The 20,077-nt window shown below is 41.7% G+C and overlaps 2 protein-coding genes across 11 annotated transcripts in view; one reads left to right on the top strand and one right to left on the bottom strand.

The window, feature by feature from the left end:
- The first annotated feature begins 428 nt into the window (after window positions 1-428).
- Window positions 429-11,117, top strand: LOC106804864 (tigger transposable element-derived protein 4-like). Of its 9 annotated transcripts, none has more exons than XM_014806233.1 (7): window positions 429-457; window positions 6,115-6,203; window positions 6,956-7,107; window positions 7,793-7,874; window positions 8,212-8,343; window positions 8,634-8,771; window positions 9,282-11,117. In XM_014806233.1, exons 2-7 carry the CDS (start codon window positions 6,126-6,128, stop codon window positions 10,824-10,826), a joined length of 2,127 nt encoding a protein of 708 aa, XP_014661719.1. In that variant the 5' UTR covers window positions 429-457; window positions 6,115-6,125; the 3' UTR covers window positions 10,827-11,117. The 9 variants fall into 9 exon arrangements, with proteins under 9 accessions (XP_014661719.1, XP_014661716.1, XP_014661715.1 ...); XM_014806230.1 differs by having other exon boundaries at window positions 435-575; XM_014806229.1 differs by lacking the exon at window positions 429-457 and adding an exon at window positions 464-644.
- Window positions 11,118-13,725: 2,608 nt separating this feature from the next.
- LOC106804867 (GRAM domain-containing protein 3-like) overlaps window positions 13,726-20,077 on the bottom strand; it is a 23,555-nt gene continuing 17,203 nt past the window's right edge. For both annotated transcript variants that reach the window (XM_014806235.1, XM_014806236.1), the window contains exons 10-14: window positions 19,708-19,735; window positions 18,821-18,862; window positions 18,074-18,187; window positions 17,582-17,687; window positions 13,726-15,836 (exon numbers count right to left, since the gene is read on the bottom strand). In XM_014806235.1, the coding sequence (XP_014661721.1) occupies window positions 15,771-15,836; window positions 17,582-17,687; window positions 18,074-18,187; window positions 18,821-18,862; window positions 19,708-19,735 (356 nt within the window). In that variant the 3' untranslated portion in view covers window positions 13,726-15,770. The remainder of the gene's footprint in view (window positions 15,837-17,581; window positions 17,688-18,073; window positions 18,188-18,820; window positions 18,863-19,707; window positions 19,736-20,077) is intronic.

Genomic DNA, 20,077 nt, shown 5'->3' with positions numbered 1-20,077 from the left:
GAAGATTATTAACCGAGATATAGCTATTTTTTAAGAAATAACGGCGGCCATTTTTAAATTCAAGATGGCGGCCGAAGTTGTAGTTGGATCGCGTGTGTCCTGCTTTTAAATGAAAGAGCATACAAAAGTATGCAAGTGTACCAATTTTCATACTTTTTTCACAATTTGAACGATGTTTTCCTAATCTACTGTACTATAATCTATTATATTATAGAGATCAGTGTAGAGATCATTATAGAGATCATTATAGAGATTATATTATAGAGATCAGTGGTTCTTGCTGCCAGTGGCTTCGATTAGTGTTAATTCGATCTATGGACGCCCTTTACCATTGCATAAACCACCATTGCATAACCCTTTACCCTTTACCATTGCATAAAACCACCACCAGAGGCACTGCGGCCTGATTCATTGATCAACGCGGTAGCGCCACCATCGTTTCAGCTCAAACATGGATGTTTGTTTTGATCACTGAATCTGATCTCTATAAGTTAACTAATAATTAATATAAAGATCAGTGGTTTTGATCTGATCGTGTGATCTTTCGCGTCCAATAAAGGGGACAGTTGGGCCAGGTTATTGTGATTTCAATTAGGATTTCTGGCTCCCAAGCTTAATAACACACGTTTATTTTGCTGGATAGGGTGATTTTTCATCGTGCAACGGACACGCGAACACGCAGTAAGAACAGTCAGAAACTTCAAACAGTGCGAGTCAACACCGAAGAGTTTCGCCATTCCTTCTTTCCGAGAACTATTCAACAGTGGAACCAGCGTACTGAGGCCGAGATAGACCTTATCTGTTCCACTGCCGCTGACGACAACATCTAAGCGCACACCTCCCTGCGTTATTATCCACGTAACCGTGGGCTACGCAGTAAACTATCCAGAACGGTCTAGAGATTAGAGTGGTCCCGTACCTAGCCACAGGGCCAGGCACAAGTTCCATTCGCACGTGTAACAGTCGGACAGCCTGGTCGGTTTAGTCCCGACCCTGCTGTAAACATTCACCTCAAATCTAGCTCTAGTTTGTACCACTAGGCACTATATACTCACGACACTAGGCACTAGTAGGGCTCATAGCCATAGCCTAGGGTCTATGTCCCCCAGGGTACTGCCGGAACTAGTTCTAGTGCTATAGCCCGCTTACATTAACTGCCGCGGCAGCGCCAGCCAGCCAGCCAGCCAGGCGCGGCCAGCGGCAGTTAATGTAAGCGGGCTATAGTACTAGAGCTATATTCCGGAACGTACCCTGGGTACGGTCCGGTATACCTGAACGTACCCTGGTCACTATTTGATATGGTTAGTATTAGGGTTAGGATTAGGGTTCGGGTAAGGAAGTAGGCGTAGGCGACTCCCTAGACTCGTTAGTGGAGTAGACGAGGTACGGTTCGGCATATTAGATAGTACCAGGGTACATTCCGGTATACCGGACCGTACCCAGGGTACGTTCCGGCAGTACCCCGGGGGACATAGACCCTCTCAGCACTAGTAGTAGTACTACAGTGCAGAGCACGTATATGATCTTACTCTTAGAGCATGATCACTCAGCTCTATTGGTATTGGGCGACCATAAATAATTGAATGGTGCTGGCGCCTGGTCGTCACAGTCTTCGAAGTCTGCATAGCGGCTAGCAGTATGCCTAGGCCGACTAGTACTACTAGTACTACTACCAGGAGTAAGATAATATAGGAGGAGTATATGACACTCCAAAACATAAGAAATTCAACATTTGCTTGCCTAATTTTACCGATGATATATTACGTGCAACTCGATAAAAATTACATCTATAAAATTAGCGTTGGACATCCACCTCACACTCAAACTTTACTTTGTTTCTACACCTCTTCTTTTTATGGAGATATAGCTTTGAACGTCACACATGGTTCATAGCGTTTGACTATGGTGGTGGTTCAAGTTTCCTGGGCTTAATTGCCTTCAAACAGTGGGTAATGCTATCCCCCGGGCGTGGAGGGATGTTATTGCAACGTGGCAGCACTAGTATAAGGATAGTGTTAGGATTAGGGTTAGGGTCAGGGTTAGGGTTAGGGATTGGGTTAGGGTTAGGGTTAGGGTTTTTGCATCATGATATCTGTCCCCACACCATAGATTAATTTTTGTGGATTTTTGGACCTATATATAGCGCTCCGAGATATATATGTTTAGTGTTATGGTTACCGTTGGAGGTGTTGGAGTTGGCGTTACTGGATGAGTAATGATTTTGAAGTATACGTCAACTGTATCACGTGACCCCTCCCTCCACGCCTGGGGGATATAGCAACACCCTCAAACAGTGGCTAGCCTGTGAGGAATGGCATTGTCTGTTGACAATGCCACCTGTTGGCGGCAGGAGTAAGATAATATAGGATATTATATAATATAGGATAATATAGTATATATGTGTGTATATATATAGTGTGTATATATATATTCGTGTATATATATATACGTGTATATATATATATGTGTATATATATATATGTGTATATATATAGGATAATATATATAGTGTACGCGTGTATGATATAATATAGGATATAATATAGGCTCCTATATTATCTTACTCCTGCCGCCAACAGGTGGCATTCGTGTCAACAGACAAGACCATTCCTCACAGGCTAGCCACTGTTTGAAGGTAAGCCCAGGAAACCTGAACCACCACCATAGTCAAACGCTATGAACCATGTGTGACGTTCAAAGCTATATCTTCATAAAAAGAAGAGGTATAGAAACAAAGTAAAGTTTGAGTGTGAGGTGGATGTCCAACGCTAATTTAGATGTAATTTTTATCGAGTTGCACGTAATATATCATGGGTAAAATTAGGCAAGCAAATGTTGAATTTCTCATGTTTATTGTTTTGGAGTGTCATACTCCTCCTATATTATCTTACTCCTGCTACTCCTGCTACTACTAGTACTACTAGTACTACTACTAGTACTACTAGTATAGTCGCTGCGGTCACGGTGGCACATATTGTTCCGCAATAAATTACAAAAACAGGTCGTCAACTCATAGAAACCTTCACTTTTTCCGGTTTCCTAAAGATTCTGCAAGGTAATTAAACTGATTATTGCAAGATTTTTGCTCAGAAAAATTAAATATAGCTGAATATAGTCTCACCTGACAGCGAAAATATCACTAATTACACTAACATTAAAAATACTAAGATTTTATGCAGTTATAGCATAGAAAATTTGAGATGAACACATCGTAACACCAATGCATTTTATCGTGTAGCGAGAATGGCAGAATTGGTAAACTTGAAAATTGTCGGTGATTAATTGAAAACAAGTGCATTTGAGAGGAGCCTGTACTATGTCTATGGCAGATAGACGGCGGCGCTACTAGCCAGTCCATAGGCCTACTACCGGCTAGTTTCAAGATTACAGCAAACGATTGTTTATCAAACTTAGCAGTTCTAAAGCTGCATGTTTTGGTGAATACGAAGGTTCTAAGACATTTGATCGTTACTCTAGACAATTGCTGTTACTCAAGCAATAACGGTAGGTCTCATGAAAGTGGGGAAAACACTGGAAAACTCTCGCGACAATTACTTTAAGTCAGAGTTATTTTGTAATTGTTTTTATTTAAATAACAATTATATCAGGCTATATATCCTGGCGAGATTGCCAAGTTGAACATTGACCCGGTGCAAATCCACTTTAGGCACCTTAGGTATCACGAAGTAATGCACAGATTTCTGTGTATCATCAACAGATGAAAAAGAAGAAGAAGAAGATCAACTGATGCACAGACTTTCCGTATATCAAGGAATGATGCAAAAACCCTAACCCTAATCCTAAGTCATAAAGTATAACCTTAGGTATCACGAAGTATGTTAGGGTTAGGGTTTTTGCATCATTCCCTGATATACGGAAAGCAATCTGTGCATCACTTCGTGATACCTAACTGTGGCGCCTAAAGTGGATTTGCGCCCATTGACCCTGCTCAGCCTTGATGTTGGGCTTGACATGGGTGTAATCTCATTATATTATTTATTAATAATACTGTTTTTTATGTTGTTCAGAAACAAGAAATGGCTCATTAACTCTTATGCACGTAGCCAGAACTTTATATATATATAAATAGGTATACAGGGTTCGTAGTGGGTCTTCCAAAGTCTTATAAGTACTTATTTTGCCAAAAATAAAATAAGGGCCCTTATTAGTACTTATTTTTGGTGAAATCTTAGAAAAGTACTTAATAGTCCTTATTTTTTGCCAAAGGACCCTAGGTTTTATAAACTGTTCTCGACTTAGAGTAAGAATTGTTGTATATATAATACGGAATAATTAAATCTGCTGTGCAATTGTGTATATAAATATTATTAGTGTACTTTAATAGTCGGTGATCTATCAGAAATCGCGTAAAAAAAGTCTTATTTTGGCCTCCAGAAAGGGTCTTATAAGTCCTTATTTCAACATGTGTCTTACTACTATGAACCCTGGTATAGTAGTCAGTAATATCCTCACATATATTGCAGGGTACCTTGATGTGCAGACAGCAATGTTGTAGGTCACGAGCAATGTTACCTCCACTTTAAAGTTTACAGTTACAAGAAAGGCTTATTCAGTGCACTGTCTGCACCATCACAAATCCTGACTGATTTGTTAAAGCAAGTGGAAAATGCGTTTCAAGCAAATATCCATGGCTTGATAACTAGCAGCTTGATTCTGGCAGACCTGATTAAAGATGTGTATATATGCATGTTGCTGTTTCAGCATTAGTCATGCCCGATTCACCATGAGTACTTAAGGCAGCTTATTGTTCTCTACCTACGATGCAGGGTGTATTATTTTTTCAGACATGATATGCACAAGTTTATTAAAGAAAAGATTTAAAGCGTTGCGGAAGAGTTCAGTCGATTGTGCACATATAAGTGATATCGGAAAGTCCACCTGTGGTATTTCGGTCATAGAAAAAGGGGGTATAAAATGGCCGAGGCGCGCTTAGGAAAGTACATGATTAATGTAAACACTCGTGCGTTTTTAGTTTTTGCACAAACATTGCAAAATATCCCAAATAACCATAATCATATTTGTAAATGTTTCTGTAAACAGAAACACACCTGCGAATTGAAGTACGATGGTTGTGAAGAGAATTATAGATCAAAAACCTAGACCAGTCCTATCCTAGCTATCTTGTAAAAGGGCAACTTATACCCCCTCTTATCTGATCTCAATATGTTTAACATTAAAAGTGCAAGACGTTTTGCGTTTTATTGTTATTAAAAACCCATGATTGATTTTTACTAGTATTTTATAGTTGAATATAAAAAATGACAAGCAAAGATTGTCTTCGTGTACCTTACTGATTATAGTATTTAGACTGCGGTCACTAGCTGGCAGCACTAGTTCAATTTTAAAATGGCCAAATAGTGAGTAATCGTGCGGTGTCAATTTCCCCTGGGCGTAGAGGGAGGGTGCCGCTACGTGGCAGCACTAGTGTTAGGGTTAGGTTTAGGGAAATAAGGCCATGTCTAGCATGGAAGTATCACAGAGTCAGACTGTGGAATGACGGAAGTGTATGAAGTGACTATAGTGCTGCCACGTAGCGGCACCCTCCCTCTATGCCCGGGGTAAATTGACAGCCGTAATTGTGCTGTATGATATACATGCTCTGGTGCTAGTATAGTAAAAGTAGTATAGTCCTTGTTCGTCACAGGCCTATGTATCTACACCTACATTTGTGCAAATGAGGGCTGTGGTCCTAAACTAGGATTGTGCCCATATAGTTTTAATGTGTTATATATATGTGCTGTAGCGTGAGCGTAGTGGGGGCGCGGTCGCGTGCGCCCAGTCCCGCGGAAGTGCGCGGCTTAACCGCTTTCGGCGGTCGGGGAACAACGCATCTTCTGCGCAAGGCCATCTTGTATCCGGTCTCTCTGGATCTCGCTTCCAGTGGTTATATGCTGTATAGTCTAGGTACAGTAATGTAACCCAGTACAAGAGACACAGTGTGGGTTGTATACTATATAATATGCTATCCAGACAAGGCTGTTAAAACAAGTAGGATTAAATTTTTCTGAAACAAGCATGAAGTAAATATGTTAATAACAATCAATCTAACATGAATATTTCCTGAGACATAACACCCTTAACTTGCTGTTACAGATGTTATCACAATGACCTCTTTTGGGTGGAAAAGAAAAGCTGGTGAGAGTTTACAAAAAAGTAGCAAGACAGCAGCTTCTGTCTTTCAGGCAAGTATTATCTCATCGTTTGATTTTAATTGGTTGCCCTAATAAAATGCCACAAACAGATATAGACCATTTAAAGCCACTACTCCATGCTCTAAGATTAAGGGCAGCAAGCAGCAGTTTTGTTGCCCAAAACTGTCAGTTTCGCTGAGAGGGTCTATGTCCCCCGGGGTACTGCCGGAACGTACCCTGGGTACGGTCCGGTATACCGGAACGTACCTTGGTACTATCTAATATGCCGAACCGTACCTCGCCTACTCCACTAACGAGTCTAGGGAGTCGCCTACGCCTACTCTCTAAGCCGAACCCGAACCCTAATCCTAACCCTAACCCTAACTCTAACCCTAATCTTAACCCTAACCATATCAAATAGTGACCAGGGTACGTTCCGGCAGTACCCTGGGGGACATAGACCCTATGAGCGTCAGTTTCGTGTTTGCTTTCCACATCTACAGCAAATATTTGCTGCCCAGGAATTCCTAATAAACCATAGTACTGTAGTAAATGCTCCAAAGTTTCTGCACAGCTAATGAAATCTGCTGCCTTCCATTTTCTCTAGCTGCAAGTACTTGCTGCCTGCTTAAAAAATTTAGTTTCTAACCCTGTACTCGATTTAAAACATTTCAACACACTGTGCAGTGTCAAGCAGTAGGTTTAGGTCTTTTGGTCCCTTTGTTTATGGTTTGATGCTATTGGAAACCACGTGTTAAATATTGAGCCTGAGTTTATAACTGCAGGTGTGTCACTTGTTTCAGTCTGCTGCTGGTGAGCCTGACTTTACCGATGTTGACCATGCAAATTTGACTGAGCATCATAACAAAAGAAGACGCCATTCTTCTCTTGAAGATAAAATTGCTAAAAGCCATGTCATTGCAAATGAAGGTGCTCAAATGGCTGAACAAGGAAGGTAATGCCTTACCAATAGTGCCCTGTTGCATGTTTTGGATAGGTACAGGGCATATACCATGGCATATATACAGTCCTACCCAGAAGTAGGAAAGTAATGAGTTCTTCAAAATATGTTCTTAACATGATAATAAGTAATGTGAATCATATGTTTTCATTGACTTTGGGCGCGTTTGTTTGGTCGGATCCATGGATCTCGATCTAATGGATTCGTTGATCTGACTGTTTGTTTGGTCGAATCACTTGATCTCGTTCCACCGAACCCGACCCTGCTAGCGAGGCGGATTCGAATGGGATCCAATATGGCGGCCCGCGCCTCAGCCAATCACAGCTTGTTCTTTGTTATGAACCATCCCGTGATAGGTCACAGCAAAAACGTGAACCGGTGAAAGTGAGTTTGCATTTGTTTGGTCGGATCAGGATCACATGATCTCGATCAGACGGATTCATCCCAAACAAACGCGCCATTACATTATATGATTAGAGATGCATTCCTACAGAAAGATTTTTAGCCAAAAAGTATGTATTCACCTGACCTATATTGCAGGCATAATTACGAATGTAAGTAAATACGGGCACACATGCACACATTATTTAATAATTTCTTGATGATGTAGTACGGAAATGTCATTCAGTAGTTAGACACATTATACAATGCATTATTGTCACCACTGGTAATTTATTAGGTACACGGAAGCCATTGGAATGTGGAACAAGGCCTGTACGTTAACACCGTATGATGCAAAGTTACATGAAATGAAAGCACAGGTGTGACTATAAGCTTGAGTTAAGCACGTTGTTATATGCAAGTGTTAATATTCTATAATTGACCCATTGATAGTAGCCTAATTTCAGGTTTGCAATACAAAGAACCATACACATAAATAAATTAGAAAAGCAACTGATAAGTGTGATTTTTTAACTGATCTATGGATTTACTTGAGGTGGGGAGGTCAGGCAAAAATGTGCTATGAAATTATATACTCTCTAAATTGAAGCACGCACAAGTGAAGTGAAATTGTCTGTCAACTAATAAATAAATTGGAATCTATCAACTGAGTAAAATAAAATCTCAATCATATAGAACTTGACACTGGTATTTCAGGCATACCTGAATCTGGGCGAGCCATTCTGTGCAGTAAAGGCTGCAGAGATGGCACTATCATTCAACCCCGTGTGGTGGGTGGCTCACCAAACTCATGGCAGGGCTTTGATTTCTCTTGGAGAGGTAAATTTGGTCAGTATTTTTCTTGGCATACTTAACTTACTAGTTCTTAGCCATATCAAGCATTCAACATATTTTCAGATAAGTTATGAGCTGCTATAACACAGGATACCTGTAAAAACAACTTTTTTTTGTATATGTGATGAGGTTTACAACTGAAATGTGTCTATAACGAAATGTATTTGTATTGTGTAAATGATGTACATACGAGAGTGATGTGAAGATACATGAACTGCCAAGTAATTAAAGTGTTGTATTCTAAATTAAGTACTAATTGTTTGGTAATTTTGCAAACTATACAGGCACTGCGAAGTTTCTCCAGAGCTGTTCACTTGCAGCCAGACAACAGGGAGTTGTGGGAAGAGGATCTGCTTGATGCGTTTCACTTTTTTCAGTCGCTGAAAGTGCAAGCTGTAAGCAATGAGTTCAGTTCAGATCAGGTACAAACATTTGAAGAAACTGCTAGCACCATGCCATTGGCAGAAAATCTTATTATTCCTAGAGATACAGGGCTATAAACGTGAAGGCAACACATGCTAGGTCTGAATTGACAAGGAAAAAACAATTAATATACATAAATGTACATAAAGACACACACGCACACACATGCGTTTGACTCAACTCCTCCCCCCTCCCATAAACATGCCCACGTGTACGTGTATTTATATTTATTGTAAGAAAGCAAATAATAGTCGAATTTTTCAAAAAATTACAATTGTCAGCATTACAGTATTTCTCACATTGCCTTTGCATTTCCTTGCATTCGCTTTCAATTAACTTTGCTAATTATTGGCTGCAAGTGATTGAAGCAAGAGAGATTACAGGAATGTAAATGTGTGTGTGTGCGTGGAAGCGTGTGTGTGTTGCCGTTCCTGCGTGCATGCATTCATGCATGCACGTCATGAGTTTGTACCTTCGTTGTGCAATCAAGAATTTATAAACTGTTTTAGAACATTCACAGCAACATGGCTTCCGCAAAGAAACGTGTGGACCTACCATTGTCGAAAAAAGTTGAAGTTCTAAGACATCTTGAATTACCAGAAATAACCCAGGTGGCTGCAGCCAAAAAATATGGGATCTCCACATCTCAAATTTCTAGACTCCTTAAAGCGAAAGCTATCATCCTTGCTGATTATGAGAGTGGGAACAAGAACAGAAAACGTAAACGGGAGGGGAAAGAGCAGGATGTGGGACATGCCCTACATGCGTGGTTCCAACAGAAACTGGCACAGGGGGCACGTCCAACTGGGCCAATTCTGAAGAATAAGGCGAAGGAGATAGCGTCAGCCCATGGCTCTTATTTTGCACCGTCTGAAGGATGGTTGTGCAGATGGAAGTTACGGCACAACATCACTTTCAAAAAGGAGCACAGTGAGAAACAGCATGAGGATTTGTCCACTGCAAACGAATCGTTTAGAGCTGGATTGGCGAAAATTCTTGAGGACTACAGTCGGGAAGACATATTTAATGCAGGTGAAACTGGCCTATATTTTCGAGATTTCCCTGAGAAAGGGTACTGTGAAAATGGTGGCGAACTACTGGTAGACATGAAAGCGAAAGAACGCTTTACAGTTATGCTGTGTGCGAATATGAGTGGGACAGAAAAATTACCCCTTCTTGTCATTGCAAAATCAAAGGCGCCACGATCATTTCCAAAAGATCTTAAGCGATTGCCGGTCTCCTACGATTCATCTAGAAATGCCTGGATGACAGAAGAGATCTTTCACAAGTGGGTGGAGGAGTGGGATCGTAAGTTACGTTTGCGTGCTCGTCACGTGTGCCTACTCGTTGACAACTGCTCTGCTCATCCACACGATGTTGAACTGACAAATATTTCTGTCAGATTTCTTCCCACACACGTCACCAGCATTGTGCAACCAATGGACATCGGTGTGATTAGGAACTGGAAAGGGCATTACAGGAGCAAGCTAAGTGCACGAATAAACGCTTCCCTGGCTGCTGACAATGAGAGATGCGCTTTGGATGTTGCAAGCTCTGTCAGTGTGCTAGATGCTCTTCATCTTGCTAATGAGTCCTGGGACGCTGTGCTTCCTCAGACAATAGCAGCCTGCTATTGGAAGGCGTTTTACCGAGATAGAGATGGAAATGCTACTGAATCCGATGACGTCAGCGACAGTGACATACTTGCTGACGTTGTCGTCCCACAGAACATGACCGAGGAAGAATTTGCCGACTTCATTCGTGTGGATGACGATCTAGCCATTACTGGAGAGATGTCAGATGCCTCATTGCTTGAGGTCTCAGGAGAGTGTGTTTCTCATTCCGAGGGGACTGGTGCGACTAATCAAGGTGATTCTGATCATTCTGAGTCGGAGGATCAACCCGCGCTGACTAGCAAGCAGAAAGTTGTCATGGTAAATCATCTCCGTCGCTTTGTACAAGAGAACGGTTTAAACAAGTTTTCTCCAATAGTCAAAGAGATCGAGTCGTTGGCTTATTCGCAGGTGTCAATGGAAGAACAGAAAAAACACTAGGATAATTAGTTTACACAAAAGCATTTACAGTAACTTAGATGAGATCGTTAGTGCTTCAGGTTTTATGCAATTTCCAGTTTATTTTGTTCACGTTTGCCTCAGTCGGGCAGTTGTTTATCACGTTTGCATGATATTTTTGCATGTTAGGACCAAGTATGACCTTCCCTGTTCTCCTTCAGTTATTCAGTTTACTTACGGCAAAATGTTCAAACGTTATCTGTTTTTATAGCTCATCTGACGTAGTCAGATGCAGCTTGTAGAATCGCATGATCGTCCGTCCGTGCGTCCGTGCGTCCGTCAACAGTTGGGCACAAATCTTAACCGCTCGACGTACGGTCACGATATTCGGGACGTGGGGGGGGGGGGTAATCCGAAAACGAGTTGGGATGTCGAAGCTGGGGGTCAAAGATCAAAGGTCAAGAGGTGTAAAAGAAGGGGGAACATTCCTTCCTTAACTTAAGGTATAGGGAGGAAATGCAGAATTGCGGCACAAATCTAAACGGCTCGACCTAGGCTCGTGATAGTCGGTGTATAGCATCATGGTAGGAAAAGCCATTACTGTGCCAAAATTGGAGGTCACAGGTCAAAGGTCAATGGGGCACAGGGCAGATTTTAGGCATTTTCGGAGGACATGGTCTGATGGAGCGATTGAAAAACTTTTTTGTTTTAGCGGTGAACTAGCATTTTTATGGCTTTATTGTAAGGACCATGAAATGTACTTTCTGCGGACATGCGAAGAGTAAGTGTCGGATAACCTTTTGACCCTCAAGAGGAGGGTTAAACATGGATTTGTTTACGGTTAGAAAGAATTTGACTGCCGGGTTTGCTAGTAGAATCTATACATGCCTGGATGTATGAGGCTACAATGTCACAGTGAAATTTCAAAAGCTAAATTTGGTTGAAGAAGGTTTATGCTCCTTAAATCGTATAATTTCTATGGCATTCTGTACTGTCAGTGTGTTACATGTAACTTATGCCACTGCCAGTGCATGTGGTGGTGATAGTACTGTGTAGTTTTTGCCTGCGTTAATTAGTTACAGGTGGCAGCTCTCTATTTCAGCCAGTAGGCTTGCGTAGGTAAATGGATGAGTGCTTACCTATTCTGTCTTGCAAATAGTTGTTGCTACTACGTACTTTGGAGCTTCCATCTTTTTCCTTTGAGAAAGTTCCTGATACCATCCCTGTGCCTTCCACTGTTTCGGCGCGTATGTGAACACATTTGGGACTAGCAGGGTTTACTAGAATCCCACCACTCCACCACAGAGTCACCGCAGTAGACGTTAGATGAGCGCTGTCGCTCCGCGGCACTTGGGTTTGTTATACAGTGAGTAAATTCACGCGTTTTGTATAGAAATAAACTTGAATTTCGTCTGTTAGTTTCGCTCATAGGGTCTATGTCCCCCAGGGTACTGCCGGAACGTACCCTGGGTACGGTCCGGTATACCGGAACGTACCCTGGTCACTATTTGATATGGTTATAGGGTTAGGATTGGGGTTAGGGTTCGGGTTAGGGTTAGGGAGTAGGCGTAGGCGACTCCCTAGACTCGTTAGTGGAGTAGGCGAGGTACGGTCCGGCATATTAGATAGTACCAGGGTACGTTCCGGTATACCGGACCGTACCCAGGGTACGTTCCGGCAGTACCCCGGGGGACATAGACCCTCTCAGCGTTAGTTTCGTTACAGTAATAATGTATACGGTGACACTACATACGCAGTTTGCATTGTACAGTTGCTGTTGTGTACAGACGATTGCGTAAGGTACGAGTAAGCATTCATGTGCGACTGGAAAGGCCTTCACCGCTTAATCGAGACATTTTCATGATTCCTGACCTTCCCTGATAAGCTGGGACCATTTCCTGAGTTTTAAATGAGTTCATTTTCGACAATATAGGTAGCACCAATAGTATACATCTTCCAACCGTGCGTTTTTCTATATTTTATTACGTGGAGTGTTATATTTGTGGAATACACTGTCCATACTTTGTAGGTACACGCAGATCGCAATGATATTTTACTTATAGTCATGGAATTTATTGGAGTAGAGATTACCTAATTATAGTATAGTTTTTGCCAGAGTGTGAATGAAATAAATTGCAAAGTGCTCGCTAATAGAAAAATGGTCAGGCAGTGAACTGTCTATCGTTAAAGATATTATAAGAAATTTGGGTGTAATACTAGAATACAATTTCTTTAACTCATTACGAGAGTTGCCTTTCACCCAACCAGATTAAAGTGCATATACATCAGTAGATACACATCCATAAGCTGTCGAATTATTAGATAGGCCGAATCGTACGATTTTGCTCGAGAGATGGCGCCACGTACTTGAATGGGGCATGTGCGTGGACCAGGTTTACCTGTCACCCCTACAGCTAGTAGCTAGCTAGCTAGCTAGTTGGTGGGTTGCTAGGGTCGCTGTAGGTCGTGGAAGCACAACGTGAAACTGTGCGTGTCTCGCGTCCTAGGCCTTATCCGAGAAAAGCTGGCACCTGACTATTGATTTCGTTGCGATTTAGTAGCACGACGAATTCGTGAAATATTGCATATGATTGCGACGCTGCAGTGGTAAACTGCGCATTGATTGAAGGGGGATTTGGGTTTCCCCATTCACTGTATTCGTGTATAGTTGAAACGTATTTATTGCCCGCACTTGGGGTATTATAATTGTACTATAAACAAAATGCCGATAGCACAAAACTATTGGAAAGCGAGCATGTTAACATGTTCAAAGATAAACACTTCACAGTTACAAACAAATTATACTCTCGTTGTTGGCGCTTAGAGGTCTACAATCCGCTCGATCATTTGTCCCTGGATACGGCCCCATCACTATGTATATCGCTACATCAGTTCTGATATTTGCGTTTGGCACAGAGTACAGATGATACGATAAAAATTGTACTGTAAATAAACCTTTTATTTCGTAAGTTGTTATTTCGTTCGTTGTTGGTACACGGATTTATTGGTCGTCGATAGATCTCACCTGTACTTATCGTGTATTACACATTACAACAGCCATATCACGTTATTTAGTCTATTTTATATCTGAATCACAGACCGTTAGATCACATAGATACATCTTATTCACCGGATTTATCGTTTTACTCGTCGCATAATAAACATTGGCATGTTCTGCTGCAAGGCTATCTGCTCAATTATGGGTATTACGAGTTCTTCAGAATCAGAGGGACAAGTTTAAGCTCGCGTTCGGCGGTATACCTACCGCATGTGTTTATTTGTGGTAAATATCAGTACCACATCACAATTTCATTGTCATTGTCATGATTAGCAAATAACATGGCATATTCGTTCGTTAATATCACAGATAATTTCTTTTGTCATAAAATTATTTGTACGTGAAAATAAAATGTCGGATGGATCAGTGAGGTCGCCACCTTTCACGTACAGTTTCCTGGCCTCCTATATGTAACAGTCTAAGACAGCTTTACTTAGTCTTCATACGTGCAGCTCTATACCGGTTTCATTATACCTCTATCACATTATACAAGGAAGGTTCCTGCTTGGGACCTGGTTATAGCGTACACCTGAAACCAGATTCACCGTCCCATTGAACCTGTGTCTGTCATTAGGCGTCAGGGGGAAATGCTTGTTACATACCGATGCATAAACGGACTATATTGTCTTATCTGGGCATACGTACATAAGGATGTACATCACGTAGGTCTGTTTACGAACGTAAAGAGAGTTTGGATGGTCCAGCTATTCTCGACTTTCAGGCACTTAGGGTCAATGTATATTTCATCACGCTAACAGAAAATGGCACACGGGGGTTAGTGCAACCCGGAACCAAAACGTCTACATTCTGCCAGATCCTACATACACGCAAGCGCACGGACGCGCGCAAATATCAGCACACGTTCGCGCATACATACATGAACGCGCGCGTACATACATAAACGCACGCATGCAAACGGGGGCGCACGCACACACAAGCGCGCATGCAACAAGTACCAAACCCACAAACGAGGGACTAAACACAGACCGCATGCGGTACTGTGACTTTGCAGAATATCGAAAACTTCTATATGAATGTTTTATATGAATTGTGTCTCAAATGAACATAGTCGATTGCGAAGAGCGTATTACCTCCCGCAGTCATCACAATGTTCCCGTTACAGAAATGTGTAAATGTTCGTTTTGATCTTAACACAAAATTACAACGGAGCGTAAAACCCTAGCATGTATTCACAGGGGTAGAAATAAGGAGAAAAAAAGAGATGGTCAACAAGACCATCTAGTTTGAAATTTAGATGGTCCTCTTAAATTTTAGATGATCTTTTTAAATCTCAAATTATTCTCATTGTTACATCATGCCAAATATTTGCTATGGTCAACACTGGATTAGCAATAATCGAAACGAAGAAAATTACCGTAAAATGGGACCAAAATATTCAATGGTCCAACATCGGACCATCGCTTATTTCGACCCCTGATTCATGTACGCAGGAAACGACAACACGAGCATGGTAATTTAACGAAAACACCGGGTATCCTAATCACTAATCTGTATACAGTTTAAACTAATATATAGTTGTAAATGCTAGAAGATACTAGTGCGTAAACAATGTAAACAAACAAATACCAGTTAAAATTTCAAAAAATTAAGTTCGTATTATACACGCATAATAAATAAAATAAAGTAGCGTTTTCATGCTACGCCCGTTTATCGTTTACGTTCCCACAAAACGCTTGTTGTAAAACACTTTACCTCAATAATTTCACGATAACATCTCGTCGTAATGTTTCGCTACCTTGACGTCAGGCGCAAACGACTATAGCGATTCGATGGTGTATTCGTAGGCGGGTCGTTGCCGTTGTCATAATCAGCTGTACGAACATGCTATAATATATTTATATAGATTTAAATATATATGCTACTATATATTTAATAGTCCCCTGTCCACGCCAAGAGCCCGCGCAATGTTACGTTACGTCGCTGGGGCTTGGATCCTTCATCACTACAGACAGGCCGGCCAGCGACTGCTGTATCTGGTAACAGAAAAGAACGACTTATGAATGACGTAATCATAAGGTCATCGCCGCGAATACGGCTTTGCCTTGACTCTCGCCACTGGGGTGACATCTGCATAACGACCAAATCGATGAGTGCGTAAATGAACCAGAACGTGGTACATGAGTTTAGTCGCTTCTTTTCACGTGTCGTGCTGCGTTTACACTCGACGTGATGCGGCCATGATGCCGAGGCGCGCCAAGGATTGACACTTTGTGTCTTCCAATCACAGCCTACGCCGCACCAGTCTCTGATACTTTTAAATATGGGGACCCATTGGACCACCAAATCGCCGATCTCAGGAACTTCTTCCTAACAGGCATTCTGCTATGTTAGAACGGTTTCCTATACGATAGAGTTTGCCACAAATACAAAAATAACACGCTGTTTAGCGCACTGCGCTACGTCCTTCTGTAGCATTTTCGCATCTCCGTAATCAGAATAAGCCCCGCCTTCGTTGATGGGCATGAATGGGGCGTCAACGACGTCACCCGTTACTGTACATAGGCCTACTGTCTTTCGCCAGCCTGTTTACTTTTCGTAAATAATGAAATGCCCGGCCGATGCATTTCGCATCGAAGTGGAAAAATTCGGCATTTTTACCCGCTTTCGGAAGTGAAGTTAAATAATTCCGAAAATCCCTAACCGCGCTACTCGATTGTTTAGCCAATGAACGTAGCTGTGTGTGTGGCGTCTTGCCCGCGCGCTTTATGCTAGGCTTAGCGGGCCTCGAAATGGATATCGAAGGCAGGCACCTCGCAGCACGCGTGTTTGTTTACATATAGCTTTGTGACATCAGGATGGGCGGTGTCGGGAGTTCTGCGATGATAACCTCAGAATTTCTTAAGGTGCATGGAATATTTTACCAATTTAGTGGTGTCAGTTAGTCACGGATATGTCACAGTAAGTACTAACCGTATATGTTTCACATACGTTCACCTATTTTGCACGCAGGCGGTCGATCATTGTGAACAATTGTGTGAATGTTTATTTTTATTGAGACGTTCCAAGTGCCTGTGCTTTCAACAGTCTTGTACGTCAATGCACGCGCGTCAAGAGCCACAAACTCGACACAATTTCATCTCTGTTATTGTTTACGCCTGAATGCGTGATTGATCAAGGAGGGGGTGCATGTATAAAAGGGAGACATTTTCTTTGGGTTTCCGAAAAACACAATTCCACTTGACCCCCAACAAGCCCTTTGACTGACTAGTCAAGAAATTTAAAGGTCTGTATATTGCTCTTATTTAGCCGCCGATAGTTCTTATTTAGAAGTCTTCATTGTTATCTTCTAAAACTACAGAGCATCCGCTGACCGCTGTGGAGACGTGCGCCGGGCCTCGAATTTGGCGCACGTCTCCACTGCGGACAGCGCTTCATACTTGAACATCCCCGCGGTCGCGTGCGCATATCCCGCGGAACTGCGCGTCTCATCCTCTACGCGCGCAGCGCTCAGGATCAACAGCAAAGCTGTGCCACGCAATCTTGTATCATGTCTCTCTGGATAAATACATGCTAACTATGCTAACGATAACGATAACGATACATGCTAACGATTAGATCTATGATGTATTGCAATTATATCACTGTTGGTATAATCATGCCAAAATGTCTCCAAACTCTGTAAATAATGACGAACACCGTAATCGTAAGGTGATTAAAATTGCATAAAGTCATTTATAGTGATTCTGGTAGATTAGAAAAGATTGCCGTAGATACATACCTGTGCTAGTAGATGTAGGTTATGGCTTAGCACATCCTCTATGCGCCGCGTCGTCTTAGCGTGCAGCGTATTTTTCATTTTAAATATCTCCCGCAGAAACGAATTGCTGAAACCAACCGCAACCATAATATATATATATATACGAACACAATCTCAACATAAACCAGCAGCGCACGCGTTTGGTAATGTGTTCAGTGAACAAAAAAATGGCACTCTCCTTCATAAACTATGCCAAGCCAGACTAGACAAAGCTTACACTATCCAGCGAGTATTGCGGCAAAGGTAACTTATCAGTACGATTATAACCAGCAGTAAATAGTGACGTGTTTACTCTATTATTGGTACTGTTATTATCATTCTTACGATTTCAATTAATACTGCTATAGTTAATTATCGATCGTAATAATAATGATAGTACCTATTATTATTATTATTATTATTATTATTATTATCATCATCATCATCATTATTGGCATATTGAGCATACAATACCTGTCCATTTCACTGGCGATGTACAGTTGAGCGGGTAATTGTTCGGACAGTCTTCCGTCCATTGCACGCAGCCGCATGAACAACACGAGGCCGGACACGACGAGCGCCAGCAATCTACGACAGTAAGCCATCGCCAGTTACAAACTAGCTGCTGTAAACACTGCACGCATACTGATGCGCACGCACACACACACGCACACGCGCACGCACACACGCGCACACACACGCCCACGCACGCGCACACGCCTCCCCCTCCACACACACACACACACACACGGCGCACGCGCGCACACATACACCACCCACACATACACCACCCACACATACACCACCCACACATACACACCTACACATACACCACCCACACATACACCACCCACACATACACCACCTACACATACACATACACATCACACACACACACACACACACACACACACACACACACACACACACACACACACACACACACCACACCATACACATACACATACACATACACATACCATACACCACACACACACACACACACACACACACACACACACACACACACACACACGCACATGCATGTTATATATATATATAATAGCCTCCTGATTGTATCACAGCCCATAGACCACAGCCATGAGCGTAACATTATACAGGTGTATTAAATAAGGTCTGTGAGAATTATTGGCCCTATAGGCAAATATTTCGGATTATGTTGTTAACATGCTTGCACAGCTAAAATAAATTAGTACTCACAGTGTTGCCACGGCGAAAACGAAAAAAGTAGATGGTGGTGAGCTAGATGACAAAAAATAGAAAACCAAGGTCATGGACAGATTTTCACCAGAAACATTTTTCGTGTCATGCTTGAATGCATCGTATTGTATTTTATTCGATTGTGTTTTATTGTATTGTCTTGCATTTTATTGTATCGCGTTGCATTGCATTGCATTGAATTACATTGCATTGCATTGAATTACATTGCATTGCATTGTATCGTACTGCATTGCATTGCATTGCATTGCATTGCATTGCATTGCATTGCATTGCATTGCATTGCATTGTATTGTATTGTATTGCATTGCGTTGTTTTGCATAGAATTGCAGTACATTGCATTGTGTACTATCCCACTACACGTTTTACCGTGCTTGTAGGCCTATATGGTCACCTATTAATCTGTATCTTGTTCTGTAATATCATACCAATTTACCGTTGGCACATTCATCACGCCATATCGCATCAAATCATATCTGATAACATAAAACAGGCGCAATATATAGGCCTTGATATAATATCTTAATATGATGCTCTCCCGAAAAAACATATAGTAGCTTACACTATCTTGCAATGCCTGTTGCCGCGTCATTCTCCTCTCGATTGTAGTGTACGAATGGTATAATTAGTAAACCAAATGTCAGTTCGCAAAAATTAAAGAACATAAATCTTACAAACTACATTTTGGTTGGTACATAAACTTACTGAGCCGAAATGCGCGCACAACATGTAGTTCCTCAAAACATTTTTTTTCTCCACAAAATATTGCTACTACGCACTACACCACTTGAATACCCACAGTCCGCCGATAAGCGTGTCTAGGTATACCAGTGTTCTCTATCTCAGGTAATCTATGGGTATCACTTACGTATCTCTGACATTTAGCGAGGACTCCACTGCAAAGGTGAAAAAAAATTGCAACATTAAGCTCGCAATGACATGTCAATTTAATACCAATGCCGCAGTGGTGTCATGTATAGTATAGTATAGAACTATGCAAATCCGAAGTCTAATGTCTAAATACAGTCTAAACGAATCGGCGGTATTAGTATGTTTACATAACACTAGCAAATACCCGTGCTCCGCACGGAGTTGAATGTTTGGCCAAAGTCGACTGTGGCATATTGTAAACCGGTAAATATTTGCGGCTGGTGTTTTTGCGGTTCTGGTAAAATTTCCTAAAAGATCTCAATTTTACCCTTTTTAAATTTGCGGACATTTTACTCCATAAAAACAGC

This window comes from Priapulus caudatus, unplaced genomic scaffold (genome assembly GCF_000485595.1).
Source record: "Priapulus caudatus unplaced genomic scaffold, Priapulus_caudatus-5.0.1 Scaffold90, whole genome shotgun sequence".
NCBI classification, from domain to species: Eukaryota; Metazoa; Priapulida; class Priapulimorpha; order Priapulimorphida; family Priapulidae; genus Priapulus; species Priapulus caudatus.
Note: the sequence above shows the minus strand (reverse complement) of the source record. Positions and strands in the feature narration are given on the sequence as shown.

Excerpts from the sequence above, each read along its gene's own strand:
- LOC106804864 (XM_014806226.1), top strand. The coding sequence starts at position 2,684 with ATGTGTGACGTTCAAAGCTATATCTTCATAAAAAGAAGAG. Across the intron at positions 6,204-6,955 it reads CAGCAGCTTCTGTCTTTCAG|TCTGCTGCTGGTGAGCCTGA; the intron begins GCAAGTATTATC and ends CACTTGTTTCAG. Across the intron at positions 8,344-8,633 it reads CTCTTGGAGAGGTAAATTTG|GCACTGCGAAGTTTCTCCAG; the intron begins GTCAGTATTTTT and ends CAAACTATACAG.